Source organism: Nelusetta ayraudi, unplaced genomic scaffold, assembly GCF_046127955.1.
Source record: "Nelusetta ayraudi isolate G7.1 ecotype Tasmania unplaced genomic scaffold, CSIRO-AGI_Nayr_v1 ptg000011l, whole genome shotgun sequence".
Taxonomy (NCBI): domain Eukaryota; kingdom Metazoa; phylum Chordata; class Actinopteri; order Tetraodontiformes; family Monacanthidae; genus Nelusetta; species Nelusetta ayraudi.
In genome coordinates, this window is record NW_027466061.1 from 28,795,001 (window position 1) to 28,816,409 (window position 21,409).

General features: G+C 48.7%; 3 protein-coding genes across 7 annotated transcripts in view; all 3 read right to left on the reverse strand.

The window, feature by feature from the left end:
* mybbp1a (MYB binding protein (P160) 1a) overlaps positions 1-8,890 on the reverse strand; it is a 12,283-nt gene extending 3,393 nt beyond the window's left edge. The window contains exons 1-21 of the mRNA XM_076022479.1: positions 8,647-8,890; positions 7,845-7,940; positions 7,522-7,605; positions 7,365-7,439; positions 7,059-7,166; positions 6,693-6,883; positions 5,692-5,859; positions 5,484-5,601; positions 4,170-4,459; positions 3,963-4,073; positions 3,739-3,864; positions 3,403-3,618; positions 3,205-3,313; positions 3,013-3,106; positions 2,745-2,908; positions 2,361-2,474; positions 1,267-1,446; positions 935-1,108; positions 702-859; positions 389-523; positions 127-220 (exon numbers count right to left, since the gene is read on the reverse strand). Of these exons, the coding sequence (XP_075878594.1) occupies positions 127-220; positions 389-523; positions 702-859; positions 935-1,108; positions 1,267-1,446; positions 2,361-2,474; positions 2,745-2,908; positions 3,013-3,106; positions 3,205-3,313; positions 3,403-3,618; positions 3,739-3,864; positions 3,963-4,073; positions 4,170-4,459; positions 5,484-5,601; positions 5,692-5,859; positions 6,693-6,883; positions 7,059-7,166; positions 7,365-7,439; positions 7,522-7,605; positions 7,845-7,940; positions 8,647-8,823 (2,982 nt within the window). The 5' untranslated portion in view covers positions 8,824-8,890. The remainder of the gene's footprint in view (positions 1-126; positions 221-388; positions 524-701; positions 860-934; positions 1,109-1,266; positions 1,447-2,360; positions 2,475-2,744; positions 2,909-3,012; positions 3,107-3,204; positions 3,314-3,402; positions 3,619-3,738; positions 3,865-3,962; positions 4,074-4,169; positions 4,460-5,483; positions 5,602-5,691; positions 5,860-6,692; positions 6,884-7,058; positions 7,167-7,364; positions 7,440-7,521; positions 7,606-7,844; positions 7,941-8,646) is intronic.
* A 355-nt stretch (positions 8,891-9,245) lies between these two features.
* Positions 9,246-12,447, reverse strand: tbl2 (transducin beta like 2). Its single transcript, XM_076022480.1, has 7 exons — positions 12,251-12,447; positions 11,327-11,448; positions 11,054-11,238; positions 10,712-10,863; positions 10,441-10,567; positions 10,164-10,316; positions 9,246-9,896 (listed from the first exon to the last, which is right to left on the reverse strand). Exons 1-7 carry the CDS (start codon positions 12,372-12,374, stop codon positions 9,437-9,439), a joined length of 1,323 nt encoding a protein of 440 aa, XP_075878595.1. The 5' UTR covers positions 12,375-12,447; the 3' UTR covers positions 9,246-9,436.
* A 537-nt stretch (positions 12,448-12,984) lies between these two features.
* On the reverse strand, positions 12,985-21,082 carry pom121 (POM121 transmembrane nucleoporin). 5 transcript variants are annotated; one of them, XM_076022485.1, is made up of 15 exons: positions 20,415-21,082; positions 19,624-19,836; positions 19,201-19,350; positions 18,971-19,051; positions 18,666-18,837; positions 18,488-18,576; positions 18,326-18,405; positions 18,089-18,210; positions 17,604-17,703; positions 17,198-17,455; positions 15,040-16,417; positions 14,980-15,009; positions 14,420-14,889; positions 14,180-14,275; positions 12,985-14,025 (listed from the first exon to the last, which is right to left on the reverse strand). In XM_076022485.1, the coding sequence occupies exons 1-15, from the start codon at positions 20,984-20,986 to the stop codon at positions 13,922-13,924; spliced, it is 3,915 nt and encodes a 1,304-aa protein (XP_075878600.1). In that variant the 5' UTR covers positions 20,987-21,082; the 3' UTR covers positions 12,985-13,921. The 5 variants fall into 5 exon arrangements, with proteins under 5 accessions (XP_075878600.1, XP_075878598.1, XP_075878597.1 ...); XM_076022483.1 differs by having other exon boundaries at positions 14,420-15,069; positions 15,130-16,417; XM_076022482.1 differs by having other exon boundaries at positions 14,420-15,009.
* Positions 21,083-21,409: the final 327 nt, after the last annotated feature.

The following is a 21,409-nucleotide window of genomic DNA, read 5'->3' on the forward strand; positions in this document are numbered from 1 at the left end:
CGCACAGACAGAAACGCGCACATGAGATTTCATGTGAACGCTGTAAAAAAAAAAAAAAAACAGAGGCAGCCCGCGGCATTTTTTCATCTATGTTGCGGGTTGAATGTGACGTGTGTGTGACCTCACTTCACTGGCTGCTGCCGCCACGTCCCTCCCCTTCTCCTTTTTGATGTCAGCAGGGGGCGCCCCTCGCAGTACTTTGACCACGTACAGAGCCGCACTGCAAAGAGACGTCGACGTCGGCATCATACGGGCAAACGAAAAGAAATGTTGGAAGGCAAGAGAGAAGAAAAGTGGTCTTTGCATCTTTGTCTCCTTGGTCCTATAATGTTACATTGACAAGGACACCCTCAAATGATGATGACGGGGATAAAACAGCGCCACCCACCTGAAGTAGTAGAGGCAGACTGAGGAGTCCGACAGCTTCTGGGCTTTTGTCATCAGTTTGTCCAAAAGGTCGTGCAGCTCCCCCTGTCTGTCGTCGATGGTTCTGCAGTAGACCTTTGACCGGCACAGCTGGTTCCTGACAAAACGAATAAGATGTTAAGACGATCAGGAAGACGATCGTCAAGACACAGAAACCTGTGGAAATGTCTTAAACTTGTCAGAAATCAGCATTTGAGCCTCAAAATGCAGATAGATTGTCAGGCGCTGGGATGGGAAGCTGGGAGACACCACCGCCGGCCGCCAGGGGGCGCTACCTGAAGATGTCTGCCACTCGGCGGAGGAAGTCCTGCTCCTGCTGGTTGCTGCCGGAGCTCATTCCCTTGTTGATGATGCTGAGCAGCGGCTCGACGAGGCTGAGGACCAGCGAGCTGCCGGCCTGCCGTGTGACAAACACCTCCACCAGGTCCAGCACCTGCAACAGGAAGTCGTACCACGTCAGCTTCCCCTCGGCTTCCGGCGACGGACGTGAGCGGGGGAGGCAGCGCACCTTGATCTTGAAGTCTCGAACCAGCGACTTCTCCTTCTGCAGCTTTGACTTCTCGTCCTTCTTGGCCTGAGTCTTCTTCTTCTGCTCAGAGAAGAGCGCCGCCAGGCCCTTGTCCAGCTCCATCATGGCATCGTCATCCAGATCTTCATCGCTGCTGCCGTCCTCCTCCGCGGCCTGAGACAGAGCACAGTGGAGGACTGTGATCACACGCAGACTGTCGTATGAAACAAGACACTTCGGCACTCTGTTGTGGCTAGTCAGGTGGATTTTCATGGGGAGTTAGCATGTTAGCTCTGCTTGCTTCGCAACACCAGGAGAAAAATAAAACCCACCAGAGCATTTTTCTGCTGCAGAACCTTCAGCAGATCCAGGCGGAAGTTCTGGTCCACTGCGTCATCGGCCAACTCCTCCTCCTCCTCCATGTCCTCATCATCATCATCATCATCTTCTTGTTCATCATCATCATCGTCCTCATCATCTCCCTCTTCATCTGATTCACCTGATTCACCAACCTGACAGATCACAAATCACAAATGTCAGTGAAACAGCATAGCAACTGGAGGGGAAGCTGCATGCTGGAGACAGGAAGCCAATCACTGGCACATCTTCTGGGAATGTCCAGCGGTTCAGCAATTCTCTACCTATGTAGTTTTCCACATAATGTTTGGATTCACAGTTGAGACGAACTGATGAATATCTACAGTATTTGGCATCTAAACAAACGCTAGGAAAAAAGTCCTTGCAAGGCATCGGTTGCCCGGATCCACCTACAATACTGGAGTGGAGAAGCAGAGTAAATGAAGTTTACCGTATGGAAAAGATGACCGTCTCCCTGCACCTTCAGAAAGGCACTTGCATTAAACCCTGAACCAAGTGGGTTGGATAAATTGGTACTCTATAAATGGAAGATCTGAAAGGTTGACTCTGCCCCTTTTCTTTTCTATTGTTACAATTGAAATCAAACAATTGTATTGTCTTGCTGAGCCGAACCATTTGTTTGTGATGCTCATATTTAATGTTCAAACTCACTGACAGACTTTTCTTCTCTCTTTTCACTCCCTCATATATACCCGTCTTTCCCATTGTGTTGAAAGCTTTCAAAAAGTAACATGCCTGATTTTTTTGTATTTTGTTCAGTTTTGTAAAAAGAAAAACATACAGTGAGTGGCATAAATTGACTGTATAATGTTTGAAAGCAAACACTGTATTTTAATGAAATCTCTAAATAAAAAAATAAAAAAATAAAAAAGAAAGCGCACAAGACATACAAAGTTAAAGGCGAAATGTGTAAGATTTGGAGACCTCTAGTGGTAAGAAAGTATACTGCAAACAAATATTAATGTTCATCCTTGTGTTTTGATGCTCCGCATGGCTAACAGTGCGTTAGTGACTACACACATGAACGTCACATAAAGGAGGAACTGACCTCCATCTCTTCATCACCATCTCCATCATCATCATCATGGTCCTCCTGACTTTTGATGTCATCAGTGACGACGAGTGCACCGTCCTCCTCGCTGTCCTTCTCGGGGTCCAGGACCTGCGCACGCCGACAACATCACCGCAATCAGAACAGCAACCTCAGTGTATCACTGCACAGAATCTAAAACCACCCACATTTACTTTTGTACCACATTGAGACACTTTTGCGCATCAGGATAAAAAACCCGGCAGACGAACGAGTCGTCCAGGAGTGAAGAACATCAGCCGAGCATCTGATAACATCCCGTTTCTCTGACTGAACAAAGGTGTCGTGTGTGTCATCATGTGAGGTCATGTGACAACGAGCGACTGCACGCGGGTTACTCACTTCCAGGATGGCGCCCAGGGCTGCGGCGGTGACGTTGGGGCAGATGGAGGAGAAAACCGTCTTGCAGACTTGTCTGATGTGTCGGCTCTGCTGGGAGAGCAGGGACAGCAAGATGTCCACCATCACCTCCACCCACTCAGGCTCCGCCTCCTCCTGCTCAGCAGCTGGACAGAATAAAGAGAAAGAAAGAAAATCTTAGCATTTAAAGAAAAGATTTTACATTTCAAGTGCAAAGCATCATTCTCAAATTCAAAATTTTCTAGAAAACCTTTCTGCTTCTTCTTCCTCTTGGATTTCTTCTCCTGCGCTTTGTCCATGCAACTCTGCAGGTCCCTCAAGACGTCCAGCAGCTCTTCAGGGGCCTTCAGGGGCAAACAAACAAAACCAATTCAGAGACTGATTTTGTTTCGTCTTTTGTTGCCTCGTCGCTCACTTTATTCGGCGCTCCTTCCACCCTCACCTTAAAGAGGTGCATGCCGACCAACAGGAAGAGCTGCTGGAACGCCGTGTTCTCTGCCGTCGCACCTTTCTTGGACTTCTTCTTCAGGTTCGCCACAGACTCCAGCATGCTGGGAACGGACCACAAGTTACTGAGCGTGCTCACTAGTCTGTCAGCATGCTGTATTTTGTATCCTGCGCAGGCAATCGGCCGCCCCACCTGTCCCAGGCCTGCCTCTGCTCGGCGCTGAAGGGCTGGCAGCTCTCCACGTGCTTCGGATGGCTGAGGAGCATCTGGGCGAACTGCACCAGGTGGTAGATCCACATGGTGCCGTCGGCCGTCACTCCGTGCGCCCTCTTCTGGCCGGCGGCGGCGGCAGCGTCGCCTTCAGCCGTGTCCTCGGCCACCGGCAGGTGATGCATGGACATGAGGAGTCTGAGCGGAGGGCAGAGGCAGTGAGACACGCAGACATGTGTTTTAGGTTTAGGAGAATAGAAAACAGTGTCACGGAAATGATCCACCTCGCATCTGAGGGTGACATGAAGCGATCCTCACCCAAAGAAGGAGTTGACCAGCACGGCTCTGGTCCTGTCGTCCACGGGGGCCGACAGCTGCACCTCCGTCTCAGGGATGTCGGCGGACGCCTTCCTGGCCGCAAAGAACGCGTGGAAGAAAACGAACCTGGAAGAGGAAGAGGAGGAGCACAACACTCAGCTGAGGTTCTTCCCTTAGGACGTGGAGGCTCCCACAAGGCCCAGGCAGCCTCAGACTGTCCTCACCTGGCCAAATCCATGACGAGGTCCTCCTGCCTCTTCACCTGATGGTTGTCGATGATGGAGCAGAGTCGGGCGACGAGCCACTTCCTCAGCCGGAAGATGGAGGCTTCGGCCCTGCAGAGGGGTTGGGGAGGGGAAGCGAACAGATCAGATCACCGTCGTCACGTCCCGTTTGGGCGACTTCCACCAGCGCCAGCGTCCAACACTCACTGCTCCTGTCTGTCCTGCCTGGCCTTCTGCTTGCGAGTGCTGAAGTCCAGCATGGTGTCCAGCTGAGGTCGCAGGAAGGTCGTCTTCAGCCACTGCACGTACCGCTGCAGCGCCTCAGGCTGGAGGTGCTGCACCACCCGCCACACCGACGGCACCACTGGGTAGCCCTGGTTGGTCAGCGAGGAGAAGCCCACCATCACCGCCAGCTGCTTCTCCACGTCCGGGCAGCCCTGCAGGAAGTCCGACACGTAGACCTCCATCTCCGGGGCCAGCTTGAAGCGGTCGGGTTGCTGGGACGGGACAAAAACTGCCGTTAGATGAAAATCTGAATGTGCACAAATCAAGACAGGCAGAACTTGAAAAGATCTCGGACGAATCGGCGATTCAAACTAATGAGCCAGTGGCTGCGTTTCCCTGACAGCTTTTCGCAAAATAAAAGCGATATTTTTAAAATTTCAACAAAGCACAATTGCGATTTGCAGGTGTTTCCACTGAAGGGTGTGAAGCGCATAAACCATAATTCTCGTAAAATTCATGAGAATTATGTTTGCTGTCCAGAATGGTTGTTATATTTTTCTCTTTGATTACTTGTAAAAAAAAAAAAAATCAATCTCCTCCTCCGTCCAATCATAATGCGCCATTTTCACTTGAAGTGAACTGGTCATGTGACCTCGTACGTCATGTCCGCCGACGTGTAAATGCAAAAAAAGTGTTTTCATCACACTTTTGCGATATACATCTCTATCAATACATCTGACAAACCACCTCCCGAGAGCATCAAAACCTTTTAGCCATATTTGAGAGTTTTTTCAAAGTTCGCTGTTTCCATTACCAGTTTATTATTGCGATATTTAGGTTTTACGCAATTCTAGGGGTAATGGAAATTCAGCTTGTAACTTAATAATAACCTCCAACAGCGCCAGTACCAGCAAGGTCTTTTTTTTTTTTTGAAATTGCATTTTTACTGTAGTGTTGTGAAGTGTCATCTCCTGAGGTGGTGAAAGATCTGATAGGCTGAGCTCAGGTAGCCACAGCAGGGATTCTGCCAGCGCCACACTGCTTTTCCCAGCCCTGTTGTTTTCTCTAAGAGGCCTCAATTTGTCAGGCTGGCGTCAGTCTTGACAACAAGCAGTTCCAAACATTTTGAATTAATTAAGAGGAATTCCAAGAGCACTGATACACAGTGGGACAGGGGAACGGCACTGGGACAAAACAGTCTGTGTCCAATTAGAGGCCCCCGAGGGTTTTGAAACTTGTATCAACCCTGCAGCAGATTTTAACAGATGAACAGGCAGAAGCAGCCTGGTGGCTGACCTGAGCCGACACCACGTGCTCCCCGTAGTGCTGCATCACATCTCCGGACAACACTTCCTTCAGCTGCTCCACGGACAGGAGAGGCAAGGCGCTGCCCAGCAGGCGGAAGCTCAGGTAGCTGCAGAGGAAAGAAACGAGAAACCACGGGAGACCGTCACCACCGGCAGCAGCTGACGGATCAAGTCCACAACAGGGCGGAAGGACTCACTAGGTGGCGCCAGGATGCTCCTTGAACATGCCGTCCACGATGGCGTTCTTCCAGAAGAGCGGGAAGCTGCCCTCCTTCAGGGAGAGCTTCAGGAGGTCCACGGCCACCGGTGGCACCGCCTGCTCCTTCTTCATCGAGCGAGCCGCCATCTTCAGCACCTGGGTCAACCTGCCACACCAAGAGCCTGTTAGGACAGCGTCGCTCCCATATCAGGAGGTCAGTTCTATCTGCCGTCTGTTCATCTTACATTAGCTGCGGTGCCATGGGTGAGTAAAATGGTAAATGGACTGCACTTACGACGCGCTTTCCAGCACCTTGACAGTACCCCAAAGCGCTTTACAGTGACCTCTCATTCACCCATTCACTCACACACTCATGCACCAATGGGTGGCTGCTGCCATGCAAGGCACTGCCAGCCCCATTGGGAGCAATCAAAGGTTTCCGTGTCTTGCAAGGACACAACAAGAGACTGGGATGGGGCGGGATTTGAACCACCAATCTTTTGGTCATTGGACAACCCACTCTACCTCCTCAGCTGCAGTCGCCCATGGGTGACAGTTTTCCAGTAGAGGCGTCACCAAGGTCGCAGTTTCCATCCGCTACAACATTCACGTTTTTTTGAAGACAAATTCTTGGAACCCAGTCATCCAAACACCTCATGTTGTGCTGCGGTGTTTGCTTCTCCACACCCGCCACTCGGTGGAGTGGAAGAAGAGAGTTGCGTCTTCCTAAATGTCGCCTGGTTTGTAAATGTCATGGTGTTCACTTCATTAATCCCATTCACATCAATCTTTTCTCTGCAGGGGCAACGCTTGGAGCTCAATTAAGCATAAAGCCTCATTATTGTGGTATATCAACACTGGATTTTGAGATTACTTAGATAAGACGGGCTGTTGAAGCCACGCCTAAATGTTGTCTCGATGATGAAAGTCAGTCGTTATCAAGCAATGGGGGAAACTGACCGGAGACAAGTGAGGGGAAAAGTGGGGGGGGGGTCATACTTGGGGATGTTTTCTGCGTTGATGATGGTGGAGGAGCCAAGCAGCTTCTTCAGCTTCTTGGGCTTGAGGGTCTGAGGGAAGCGCTGCAGCGCCACCAGCAGGAGCTGCAGCTGCTCGGGAGTGCTGAAGGCGGACGCCAGGTCAGTTTGCAGGGCGCTCAGGAGAACCTCCTCAAACACTTCCTCTGGGATCTGAGGACACACACACACACACACACACACACACACACACACACACACACACACACACACACACACACACACACACACACACACACACATCGGATTTAGAGAGAAACAAGACAGATATTGTTGCGATTCCCGTTTCCTGAAGTCATGTGGATGAGTTTGTCATCAGGAGCAGCACCTCGTTGAGGATGTCCATCATGGTTTTGGACGGCAGGTCCTTCACGTGCTGTCTGTGCTGGCCAAGGTTCTGAAGCAGCTGCACACATCCCAGCACGACCAGCGGCTCCTGTAGAAACACGGCACCCAGCTGAGAGAGTGCAACAACACACACACACACAACAGCAGACAGGATCTGCAGGTGGGCTCACGAGCGGGACAGCTCGCTCAGAACAGTGAGAACACAGTGTTTCATTGCATCCTTCGGGTACAACAAGTCAATGTCACCCACAATGCAGCAGGAAGGACAACGGGGAGGACAACTTGCCTTGGAAAGCCGACCGGACTGCTGGAGAGCGAGGACGCCGAACATGTTTCCAAAGAGCGCATTTCTGATCAGTTTCTGAAACAAAGGAGACGAGCGTGAGACGTGGACAGAATCCCAACAGAGGGCTTCAAGATAAAAGACAAACATCCCTTCTCACCTTCTTCACCGTCTGGAGGTTGTGCTTCTCTTTGATTCTGTCGAGGACGCTCTGTAAGGAAACGTCCTCGAAGGAACTTAAGACCTGGAATGAAAAGAAAAATGCTGTGCACATCACTACTTTTCAACTCCACCAAATCCTGGTTTATCAGGCACCCCTCCTCTAACCTGCAAATTACAATGAGCCTGGATAAACTCAAGAAAAAGTCAATTTGTGGGAATTGGGGTATTTTAATCTAGATGTAGACAGCACCCTCTGTTGGACGGATGTTGTATAGAAACACCAATGGACATGTGGTTTGGTTGGTGGCCTCCTGCACTCACCTGTCCCAGAGCCAGACTGAATCCAGGCCTCGCAGCCTCTCGCGTGTGAGCCAGTCCATCCACCAGCCGCTTGAAGGCGTATTCCAATTCATCTTCCTGCAGTGAACAGAGAAGCGCCGCAAGGCCACACAATGATGAGATGCTGCTGCACAGGCAGAATTAGACTGAGCTCCTGTCTCATAACACATCCTTGAACAAAATCTCTTTCAAGAAGCCACATGCTGCGAATAAGGTAGACCCCTATCTGATTGCCACCCTCATAATGAGGTGAAGAGGATTGTCACTGTCGACATGAGGAACCGCGGATGTACAAATCTCACTTGGGGAAGTCATCAGCGCCAGAAATCCAACTGGTCCCTATTTAGAAAATTACAACTCCCAAAATGTGCATGTACCTATGCTTGACAGAAAGGAGAACTAGTGCTGTGATAGTTCATGAATAGTAAAGTACACTAAAGATGACACCAACATTGACACTACAGTATATGATTGGGACTTTTTAACAACGCCTTCCTATGTTGGAAAGCTGCAACACCAGATCATTTAATTCATTCAACCGAGTGAAGATTACTGATAATGCTGCTGTAAAACAGAACTAATAATTCCCTCGACGTTTTCCATGCATGCTTCCACTAACTATATTTTTTGTTCAGTGAGCTCTTGAGTTGAATTCTCATTTAAACAAGTGCTTTGAAATGGTGATTTTCCTCTCCATTTGTTGCGTTTTTTATTTTATAAAATCTTTACAGTAGCTTCTTTTTATTGCCGAGCAGGCCGTCCGGACCCGGTGACAGTGTCTCACCTTGTTGTTGGTCTTCAGGTACCGAATCAGTTCCTCCACCGCCTTCAGCCGAACCTCCTGGTCCGGTTTGGCCAAGTCCCAGAAGAAGTCGAGAAAGACGCGGTTCTGCTGGAGGACGCCGGCCGAGCGCTGCGGCTGTGCTGTTTTTACCGGGAGCTCCACCATCTCTGTAGACATCACCACACGGCAGCACTGATCCTGTCCATGCTGCGACAGGGGAAACAACGTGTTTCGCAGCGCAGATTGTGCTTCCGGGTCAGCACTTCCGCCGCGCTGCTTTTTCTTCAGCCAATTCTTTTGACGGCGTTTCGCCAGGGTCTGCTTTGTAGAGCTTGGTGCTGCCACCCAGTGGTGTAAATGTGTTACTTTTAAAGTTAAACTTTTTTTTTCTTTTTTTGTTTAAGAAAGGAGGCGTTTGGGGTCAAGAGATAAAGAACCACGATGTGATTTGTAGTGGCATATGGTTAAATCAATGTCTCATGTGGTGATTATATTTGTCCACCAGTACTGACTGATTAAGCAGGTTTGAATGTCTATGTTTTTAACATATGGATGTATATATAATAAAGTAGAGACAAACTTTACACCAGGAAGCTTAATAAATATCAAACCTTCAGGAGAGTTTATTATTACAGCTGGAATCAAAAACACTTTCTCATTGCATAAAAAGTTTTTTTTTTTAATTAAAAACTGCATGCAAATTCCATTTCCATCAATCTGTCCTGACCGAACAGCAGATGTTGAAGACACAGTCGAACGATCAGAAAGTCAACGTTTCCAGCGGTCCCTTTCACTCGACGTGACTCGCCAGCACAGCATCCAGGGTGCTCTGGGCCTCTTTGATCTGCTGCTGCAGTCTCTGCTTCATGCCCTCATTGGCCGCCTTCTTCAGCATGTCCTGCATGTCCCTGATGGACGCGCGGTAGCCTGGGGCGTTGTGGAACACTCGGATGGCCTTGTCGCCGCTCGTCACCAGGAAGCGGCCGTTAATGTCAAACCTGAGGTCGGTGATCTCCTCGCTGTGGACGGCAGGCAGGTCCTCCTCCAGCTCGCCGCTGGTGGCGTTGTACATGGCCACGTTACATCCGTCGCTGACAGCCACCACCCGGCCGTCTGGGGAGAGCGCCACCCGGCTGCCCTCGGACGAAGCGCAGGGGACGGTCTTCAGGAGGTAGGGGTCCTGCTGCTTCTTGTACTCCACGTTAGTGTTCCACAGCTTCCATGTGCCATCTTTGGACACACTCACCATTCTAATGAATGAGAGAAATAAAGAGATTAGCCCAGTGGGATGCTTTATATGCTTATTAGCATTTATCAAGGAGAACCAAATTTTTATTTTCTTTCTGTCATTTGTTGAGCTTCGCAAGCTCATTAAAATGTCAGGCTTAACCAATAACCTGCTAGAGCTCACAGTATATTGAAGAAATAGAAAATGACATATCAATCTCAGGCAGCAAAAGAGCAAACTGGACTATTCCATTGAACCGCACACCGGTGATCAGAACTGTCCTTGTTACCTGTGAGAGTCGTTAGAAAAGGCGAATGCGTGAACTCCGGCCGAGTGGCCCTTCAGATCGAAAGCTCGCGCCACTTCCCGGAATTCTCCTCCCTTCCCGAAGCAGACCTCCCACACCTTCACGTCAGGAGTGAAGCCGCATGACGCAACAAACCTGAACACAGAGAAGGAAGGATTTTAAAGATTTCATTCTTTCTTTCCTTTACAAACTGTTAAATGATGAGCCAAGCCGACCAGGAGAGCCACCTGCAGCAAACCCATCAGGTTGGCACACTGACCTGCCACATGGGGAGATGGCGGCGTAAGAATTGGTCATTTGGTTGGTGTTGATGGAGGCCAGTACTTCTCCTTTCAGGTCCCAGATATGGATGCTGGTGTCAGTAGAGGCACTCATGATGAATTTGCCTTCAGAGAGGAAACGCAAGGACATCGTATGACATATTGTTACTGTCGACATGTATATATCACCCAACAAAAACGAGTATTGTAATCACTTGTCATATATAATATGTAACTCTCCCACAGCAGACAGAGACCCGTCGTCGGTACCTGTCTCTGCGATGCCAATGTTGAGGACGGGAGCTTTGTGCTTCTGAGGAAAGTCCTCAGGTGCCGCCTTGAAGCTGAATGTGCCGTCGTCCTTTTTCATCATTTTGAAGATTCGAATGGCATCACCGTAGGCCAACCAGGTGATGAACGCCCTACAAGTGCAAGATGGGAGTCAGAGACTGAGGAGGTGTGATATGGGCGAGAAGGTCACAAGATCTGTATGGAGCCGTCAACTAGGGAATGGACTGAGTTGAGTAAATATTATCAAATTGTTTACAGTCTTAGCTGTCAGTTTGCTCCATTTTTTTCCAGCAGATGTACAGACAAAGGAAAGGTGCTGACCTGGAGTCAGGGCTGAAGCGGACAAGCGTAGCGTGATCCAGCTCCACATTGGCCCTCAGACACTTGTGCTCCCGCTCCAGGAAGTCTTTAGTGCTCCAGATCCGCACAGTGCGGTCATCAGCGCAGGAGGCCAAGTACTTCCCATTACTGCTGAAATCAAGGCACGTCACATTCCCACTGTGGCTCTTCAGGGAAATAGATGAGGAGAAATCAAAACATGCTCCAGTATGATTCATAAGATGTCTCTCAATCGTTTCCTGTCGTTTAAATTACCTTGAGCGTAGCGGCCAACAGTGGATGGCTGAAAGTGTGCTGCGAGACTTTGTCCTTGCGGGTGCGCTGCTTCTCCTGCTTCGGTTTCTTGGGTGCAGAAACTTTTGCACCATTGCTCTCACCTATGAGACAGGACAGACACAGAGACGGTCATGAATATTTCTGACTGCACGACAGACAGAGAAATGCTGAAAACAAACTATATTCTGCACCTGTCACGGTTAAGTGGTGAACTGATGCAAGTTCTTCAGTAATTGATGCGGACACTTGAAATGCAGATCAGCTGCTGGCTGAATTACAGCGCAAATGAACTCTGAATACACGTTTAACAGGTGTGTGAATCCTGTGTGACAAAAACTCATCAATAAACAGCATTTGTCATTAATTGTTAATCACCAAACCAGAGAGCGGCACTAAGATGTAAATTAATCCTTTAATTAATTAGGGGCCCGAAATAGCCCAATAATCACCGGTATATTCCTTATATTAGATCCCTTTTTTGGATATGTAGCGAACAAGCCTCAACTCGCGATACTTGTGTCAAATTGAGCTATTACTAACGATATCAAAATAACGTACAGCGTCTAAAGCCTTAAAAATAGAACACGCTGACAAACTGACATTTGCTCCAAACTTCCTGGCGTTGTTTTTATCAACCGCTTCCAAAGTCCGCGTAGGGTTTGCCTTGGCTGTTAAGCGCACAGTTTGTCAAAACTCCATTCAACTATATTTGACCGTACGAAGAGACGCTCAGAAACATATCACAAGAGATGACTGTGGATAAGAATGAACCCAGCAAACGTTACGCACCTCAGTTGAGTTTGTGACTCATCGCACCCACCCGCACCCCTCCGCCCCCCTCTCATTCACCCACCGCTCCGGCGACAGCTAGCCTAGCCGAGCCTTAGCACGGAGGCTTCTTACCGGCGTACTCCGCCGCCTGCTCCTCCATACGGATTTCTTCTTTCCGTCTTCCCACAGCCAGCGCGACTAGACCAACCAGTGCGCCCAGCAACAGCGTCAGGGCGACCAGCGCGGCAAGCTCCATTGCGAAAGCTTTGTGCCACGTACTTTACACAACTCCACGGGGCTAACAGTCCAAAGCAGCGCACTGCGCATGTCACGTATTCTTCTTCTTCTTCTTCGAGGGATTCTTCTACGCGCTAGTCTCGCAGCAGCCTATCGCCAATCACTCGTCTAGCGGCTGATTTACTGCATGTAAAGCTCGCCTTTGCATATATAGTAAATACCTTTAATACAAAACCATAGTGGAATGAAAGTAAAGGTTGGTAGCCCTTCAATTGTATTGTTAATTAGCCTCGCTAACAACTCCGTGAAGATAAAAAAGTAAATAAATAAAAAATCTCTTGATTTCACTATTTTGTAATAAATGGATACATCACTTAGTTTGAGTGATTGGTTGAGTCGTTTAGAAAAGGGACTAACAATAGAAGAATGTAATCTTATGACATCTGTAAAGTCTGTTTTTATTCATTGAAAAATAAGCCATCACAATCGCACACTTGCTTACTTTTCACAAGAGGTTATTACCAAATATAAAACGGTTAACAGAAAATTGTATGCTTTGGGTTTAAAATGTTTTGTTTGTTTTTTTTTACTACATCTTAACTCACACTGATGAGTGATTTTCAGTGATGTTTAACTCAAGAAAAGTAATTCTTTATTCAACAGTAGATGATGGTAAATCCAATCTCTTCTCAGTCATCATTTCAACATGGACCAAAGGGGGAAAAAAAGAGGTAGTCTCGCACAAAAAAAAACATTGCAGGAATTTAATTCGAGAAAACAGTTTCTATCCACATCCATGACGCAAAGGATTGCTTTGGTTTGTCATCCTCACCATAAACCGACCTGCTTATTACCCTCGTTGGCAATTACAGAAAGAAAGAAAAAGGCCACAAACAAGAAAGATTCGGAATGTTGCATTGCATGAAACGAGAACACACAAAAAGTCTGCATTGTTGACGTTAAGACCTTTACTGAGTGGCCCATTTAGCACATAAACACATCATCCATTTACAGGATCTGGGAGCCAATTAAAAAAAATAATTTAAAATGTAAAATGCTAACACCTTGTAACTTCACATTTACACCGCAGCATCATGTTGCTCCTCCGAATGAACGCCACACCACTCACACTCCTTACGAAAGAGACTCGTATACTTGATAACATACAAACCAGTCAGCGCTTCACGTACAAAAATAAACATCTGAGCCGAGGCTCTGAACTGTCTCCTTAAGAGGAACCAACAAGTGTCCACATGCTGGAAACCAAAGTACTTTGGATATGCTTTTTGTTCAGATTCAAAACATTTTTTTGCCTGTCTGTTCTTCCTCTTCAAGTATCCTAAGTCGTCCATTCGCTGCTACAGTCACTAACTGGGTCACGTCAAGGCTGCATGAGCCAAGCAAGCCGGCACGGTCGTTCTCACTCCGCAGACATCAGCTCGACCCACAGGGAGAGGGGCAAGAAGCAAGAGAGCGTGGTGGCAGCCTGGTCAAAGGGATGGTGGGGCAAAGCAATGTCAGCCACACCTGGTGCGACAGTCAAGTCCTTTGAAAAGCACCACCAGGTTACTTCTTCCTGTTGTGCTGCCGCCGCGCCTGTAGCCTCTGCCGCGTTCCGGAAGGCTTCGATCCGGCTCCAATGGAGAAGGAGGGAGTTGCCGGAGACCCTCCTTATGGGACAAATGGACAAAATGTGTTAGCGAAAGACCAGATGTTTCAACCATTTACTTTTAAACAGCCAAAAAAATATATTTCTTGAGCTAGAAAATGTTAGGAGTTAGCTTTTTCTTTAGCTAATACAGTAGCGCAGCACTGATGACCCACCAAAAGGAACAGAGTTGAATCCTTGGACCGGAGTTCCTGGACTTCCAAAGGGAATTGGACCTGGGGTACTCTGCCCAAAGGCTGGAGTTGATGTGCCTGCAGAAAGAGGATACTTGAGGTTTAGGTCGACTGTTTAATCAAGCCACGTGTCCCACTAAATCATTAGCTAAATCCATGACAAACCACATACAAATAAAAAAAAAAAGTAACATATATATTTATATATATATACAATCTCACCAAACGCTGGTTTGTCTGCAGCAGCAGCTCCAAAATTGAAGTTCCCCATTTGTGGTGCAGGATTATTGGAGACCGGTGTTCCAAACTGGGGCACCGCAGCACCAAAGGCAAAGCCACCAGGTGCTGACTTGGCAGCGGCAGAAGGAACCTGCTGAGCTGCACCGCCGCCAAACGCAAAGGTGGCTGGAGTGGAGCTTGGAGTCTGGCTGGACGCACCGAAGTTTGGCGCCGCCGAGGGTGCAGCGGTTCCTCCGAAAGCAAAACCAGTGGAGCCGCCTCCAAACGATGGTTTGGCTGAGGTTCCGAATGTGGAGGCTGTCGTGGCAGCAGCTGCCCCAAAGGTGAATGGAGAAGGGGTGGTGTTGGAGACAGGAGCAGATGATGCTCCACTTCCTCCAAAGGTGAATGTCTTGGCAGGCTGTGCTGTGGAGGATCCAAAGGTGGCCTGTGGAGCTGTTGAGGAACCAAATGTGGCCTGTGGTGCAGTGGAGGAACCAAAGTTGGCCTGTGGTGCAGTGGAGGAACCAAAGTTGGCCTGTGTAGTTGTGGAGGAACCAAAGGTGGCCTGTGGAGCTGTTGAGGAACCAAAGGTGGCCTGTGGTGCAGTGGAGGAACCAAAGTTGGCCTGTGGAGCTGTTGAGGAACCAAAGGTGGCCTGTGGTGCAGTGGAGGACCCAAAGTTGGCCTGTGTAGTTGTGGAGGAACCAAAGGTGGTCTGTGGAGCTGTTGAGGACCCAAAGGTAGCTTGTGGAGCTGTGGAGGAACCAAAGGTGGTCTGTGGAGCTGTGGAGGAACCAAAGGTGGTCTGTGGAGCTGTGGAGGAACCAAAGGTGGCCTGTGGAGCTGTTGATGAGCCGAAGGTGGCCTGTGGTGCAGTGGAGGAACCGAAGGTGGCCTGTGGTGCAGTGGAGGAACCGAAGGTGGATTGTGGAGCAGTGGATGAACCGAAGGTGGATTGTGGCGCAGTGGATGAGCCAAAGGTGGCCTGCGGTGCAGTGGAGGAACCAAAGGTGGTCTGCGGTGCAGTGGAGGAACCAAAGGTGGCCTGCGGTGCATTGGAAGAACCAAAGGTGGCCTGCGGTGCAGTGGAGGAACCAAAGGTGGCCTGCGGTGCAGGGGCTTGAAACATGGTTTTACCCAGAGTGGAGATGGGTTGGTTGCTGGGGGCAGCAGTGGTGGAGGCAGTGCTGGTCATGGCAAATCCTCCAAATGAAGCTGTGGTCGTGCTCTGGGACAACCCTGCCTGGCCAAATGCGAACACCTTCTGGTTCGCAGTCTGAGTGTCTGGCTTTGCAGCACCAAATGTAAAGGTGCCATTGCTGGCAGTCGTGGCAGCGGGTGCAGGGGTGGTGATGGGTGCAGCGGCACTACCGGCAGCAGCAGCAGCGGTGGTGGCAGTAGCTCCAAACTGCAATGTGCTCTGTGTGGCAGGGGCCGGTGCTGCAGGTGAGCCGGTGCTTGTCGTGGATGGCGCCGACCAGTTCCCAAAGAGGGATTTGATGGTGGGCTGCGCTGCAATCTGAGCTGTGGTGGTGGCGGCGCTGCTGCTGGCGGTGGTGATGCCATTGGCAGCGGTGGATGCTGCCGGGAAACCGGCGAGAGTGACTGTGGTGCTGCCGGCCAACAGTCCGCCAAACAGCGGTGTGCTGCTGGAGGACACGGTGGGGGCAGGTTTGCTCTCTTGAGGGGTGGAGGCGGTGGGGGTGGGCGTGACGGCAAAGATGGGCTTGAATCCGGAAGCCAACAAGGGATTGCTGCTGCTGACTGGAGCCGCTGCTGGGCCTGAGCCGGGGGCTGCAGAAGCACTGGGAGTGCCGGCCTGACTGGCTGCTCCAAACAGGATTGCTGCAGATGGGGCACCGGCGGGGGCCTTGGAAACCTGTGCCAGCGCCTGAGCGAAGGCCGAGGACGTCTGAGGATGGGAGGTCGCCGGGGACGCTGCCGTCGACACAGTCAGTTGTAAGCCACTGGGTTGTGTGAGTGTGGTGGATGCAGGTGCTGCAGGGAGAAAACACAGAAGAATCATCAAAGAGCCACTGGGATTACTTTGGACTCAGATCAGTGTTGCAGAGGCCTCGTTCAGACTGCCAGCCAAAATCTGATTTTGAGCTCATCCAGATTGAAACCAGATGGCTCTTTTGTAGTCCGAACAGTCACAAATCACATGAAATCCAATTTTTGCAAAACGGATTGAAACCATCTTGGGGAGGTAGTTTCAAATGGCATTTTGACAGATGCGTCTCAGCCTGAACAGCTCCAAACACTCTACGCGACGCTAGACCCAATGCGCCACCAGAGAGAGCGCCATTCCAGGTGCAGAGCTGTAACGTAATGGGGCAGACAGAAGCAGTAGAAAACCGTGTGGCTCATCAGTGTGTGGGGAGCTCCATTCAAGCCAAGCTCCAGGGCATGTATGGCAACAAGTGCCGCTGTCGCAATCATATGACGTCACACACTACACACTACGCTGGACAACGCCTCCATTCCAACGTTGTTGCTAGAGCAACCTGTCAGATGGGTCAATAATGTGGCCCAGTCTGAAGAGAGCCACATCCCATTCGGACACTTGCTACACACAATGTGGACAATCAGCCCTAAAAATTTGATTTGAGAAGGAATCTGATTCGAATCAGATTTGCCTGCAGTATGAACAAGGCTTTAGTGTCAAGAATAATAATATGAAAATGTTTCACAATAAAAACAATGAGATGCTGAAGAAATTTCACAAAGGCACAGGTTGTCTCGCTTCTCCACTTGATTTCACTTTAGTGACTGTACCTGCTGTTGTTGTGGCAGCAGCAGGAGTAGAGCTAACAGGAACGCTGGTCTTCATCTTCAGCGCCTCCAGCAGCGGGTTGGAGGCTGCAGACGGTGCGACGGTAGCTTTGCTCGGGCTGGGGTCCAAGTTGATGACTGGAATGGTGGAGCTGGATGTCGTGGGCAGAGGAGCTGCCAGGAGGCTGCTCAGAGTGGTGGTGGGAGGAGGCCTGGAGGCAGCAATGTCTGGGGAAGGAGCCGTCTTCTCCGGCTCTGGATCTGATCCATGACGACAGAGAGGCCAACGGTTAGAGTCTACTTTCCAGCAGTGTATTAAGCTGCCAAAAGGTCGCATGTGACTCAATGCCGGAGGATCGAGTGTACACCAAAAGAGAAAAATAGTTCCTCTGCGGCCAATTTTTCTCACCAGGTGTCTCCAGAATCTTCTGTATCTTGTTGATGGCAGCCTTCTTTTCTTCATCCAAGTCCTTAGCAGTGATGGCGTAGCCTAGCTCTGGAGGCGGAGGCTAAAAAGAAAAAGATGAATTTTAAAGTCAAAGATCATCACTTTCAATTCACATACATTTCTTTAGTTGTAGCTACTTTTAGCGTTGTTTGTTTGCAGGGTCATCTTATCGCAGATGAGCTGTTGCCACCTTTTGAGAATGTGAGCTGAACTATGTCCAATTAGATGCCAACATAGCTCCATCAACAAGCACACTAACAGTATTGTTACCAATGTTAGATGGAAGGCTAATTAGCTTCTTGCTAGAAACAGAAACACCACATTGCCGATGACTGATTGTGCAGCTGAAAAACTGAATTTCTGTAAGGATAAATAAAGTATTTATCCATCAATCCATCTATCACCACAAAAGACATCTGGTAGTGCAATGTGTTAGGCGTTCGTACCAATGAGATCTGGTTATCGCCGTGGCTGGATACAAGCTGGATCTTCCGTTTCCTCTTCCCACCACTAGCAGGGGAGTCCGAGGACAGAAGAACTGGGAGTTTGGGAACTGGAGTCAGTTTTGCTGCAAAATCGAGACATAATTAGACCAAAAACATACAATTATCGACTTTGCTACATGCAAAAAAAAAAAAAAATCTCATATCTCGTTCTTCCTGGAGGTGAGTGGCGGAACTTACAAGTAACTGGTGCATTTTCAGAGGCTGCCTGGTCCGACCTCACAGAGGAGGACGAGCTGGGAGATTGACCTTCGTCCTCCCTGTAAACAAAACCACGTTTTTAAAGGTGTGTTTGGGGTTCTTTAGTTTGATTTGTCCCTGCCGGGAAAACAAATCACTGACCTGGATTTTTTTGAGGCTGCCTCTGGAGTCTGTGAACGAGGCGACCCAGGACTGGACAGACTTGGGCTGGGTGCAATGCGTTTCCTGAACTGTAAAGGGAAATACAGGAATGAAGCTCATGAGTTTTTTTTGGCTCAGCTGGAGCAGCTGAACTGAGCATCGGCACACTGAGCTTTACCTGGCTGATTCCTCCAGAGGAACTGTAGGAGCTGTGGATGGGGTTCCTGGCGGTGCCTGGTGTTCCTCTTGGGGCGTGAGCTCCGCTGACAGAGCTGATGGAGGACGTGCGCGACCTCTTCATGGTGGACTCGTCCACCAGTGAGGTCATCCCTCTCTTGAGGTTTCCTGGCCTAAAAGAAAAGGAATTTTGCTCTTTTCTTTTCAGCAATCTTACACTTCACAGAATTACAAACAGAGTGAGTGAGACGGCAACATTTAACCACTTGTGGTTGCAGTGTAAAAATAAAAAAAATAATAACTCACTTAGGAACCAGCTGTGATGGAGTTCCATTGGGCAAAAGAGGCCCAAAAGCAGAGTGTGCACTCCCACCACTGTCATTCCGCCTTAAGAAAGAAAAGTCGATTAACCTCTGGGTGCATTAATAAGATCCAGTGTTTTTGCTTTGAATATTCAATCTGTTCTCAGAAGTGCTGCATGTAGTTTACTAGATGTATCCCTTTGTTGTGATCCGGCTAAACGTCTGGCCATCTACCTTCTTTTGCTTCTCTGCTCAGTGGTGAAGATTCTGTCCTCATCGTCCACATCTCTCTTGCGGCTTTCCTTCAACACTTTGAGGACACTTTCTCTAGAACACGGGTCCAAAGGGGCTCTGGGGACCTCGGCACAGCTGAAATGGTCCACACTGTATTTGAAAAAACAAAACAAAAAACAGTTCTAGTTAAAGCATGTTGCTGAAATCTAGACATGATGTTGATTAAATATCAATGAGTTTTTAAAGAACTTTGGAGGAAGACACCATCTGTCTGTCTGAATAGAGTACTGATGACACTATAAGGATTAGATTTTACAATCTAACATATATGTGGATATTAATTTACAATTATGTAGCTCATTTTCAGAATCTTTGCAACCTTGCTGTCTAGGAACTCCTAGTCGGGGATGTGACTGCTGATACCTGGGGCTGCTGTGGTGGTGGTCCGGTCTGGCGATCTTCACTGTGACTGGACTGAGGGCAGCTGGGGAGTTACGGGGACTGAGGACATTTTTCTTCCTGAAGCTGTCCCACTTGGCAGGCGGCAGGACGCCCACCGACGAGACGCCGGGCTGCTGCAGGGGGTAGTGACGCAGAGGGGTGATGGTGAATCGGCATGCCGCTCCTGCTGGTTCCCTGGAAGAGTAAAAACAATTTTTTTAGGGAAAACATTTCAACTTATATGCCTCCCCCCATGTGATTCATGTCACGTGACCCAGCAAAGTCAAACCAGCGCACAAATCAACAATTTACATGACGTGGATGTGTTAATTATAATCTCCATGAAAATGCTATAAGAATAAGCACTAAAACTTACTTTAAAAAAATGTTTTTTTTTTAAATACATGAATATTTATAATAAGCTACATTTATTAGTATCCACAATTAACGTAAATTGATATTTTATCAGTAATTATTGGGGCCATTGGAATAAGTTCATGAAGTTAGGATACAAAACCGTATACAACCAGTGTAAACGTGATGAAGGCATTGTCCTAAATACCTACTCATCGTATTCTCACTTTTTACATCAGAGGACATGTAAATGTGAATGTGAATAAAGTTTTAAAAAGAAATGCGTGTGAGTCATTAAAGGTCATCTCCGCGACTTGGATTAGTCATTAAAAACCCGCCCAGAAATCAAACGTTTATCGCGCTCGTCACAACTGGTCCGCCTCCCAACGCCGCCCGTTATTGTTTGGTTTTGAACTCACACAGCGAATGACAGCCTCCTGTTCGGTGTGTACACGGCGTGGTTGGGTCTGGTCAGCTTTTCCCGTAGCTGCTCACGAGGATTTCTGCCCGCTCTTGGCCTCACTGAGTCGGCAGGCGGACTCTCGGGTTTGCCGATATAACTCCCCATGAGTAAATCCCGAGGGCTGAAAAGAAACGAGTCGTTTTGCAATGTTTCTTTCCGGTAAATCCTAGCTTCGCCGACGCCTCCTCTGAAGTGTCCGTCCGTTTGCCGGAGCTCGGCTCTGTTCCTGCTACTCTTGTTCCTCCCCTGCGTGGCCGCCGACACGCCGGTTGACACCCAGCCTGGGAACCAGCGCCGGAGTCCAGCTGGGACGGCAAACCCAGTCCGTGGATTAGGGCCTAAACTGGCGGGAAGCGGCGCTCCGTTGTAATAATAACACAAAATGCACACAAATACTAGAAACAAAGTCAGACAAAAGAACGTCGGAATATAATAAAGAGAAAAACAAACTACGCATAAAGCAGAGAGAATCGCTAGACGTTTCTCTCTAGGTGACATGGCGGCAACGCGCCGCCGTAGAACTCTCATATCCCATCATGCTGTTGTTCTCCACAGCTCTTCTTCTTCCCCGATTCTTAAGGCGTGTACGTCAATTTAGCGCCATCGTCCGTGCTGGAGTATACACTGCATTCACTCACTCACAAAGGTCTTGCTACTGCTCCTCCGTCGTCTTTGTTGCGGACATGAACAACATACAAAAACATTGGACTTTTATACGTGCATGTGTGTTGGATATAAGTAGGTATTAGTGCTAAGATAATGTCTCTCTATATTTCCGTATTTTTAAAAGGGAGAACAAACCAAAGACGTTGTCAATCCATTTTTTAAAACATTTTTTAAAGCCTATATTGTAAAAAAATAAAATAAAATAAAATAAAAATCCACGAATGTCCTAAGTGAGAAAAACATTAAAGTCAAATGGGCGGTGCATCTGAGGGTGGAAATCCAACT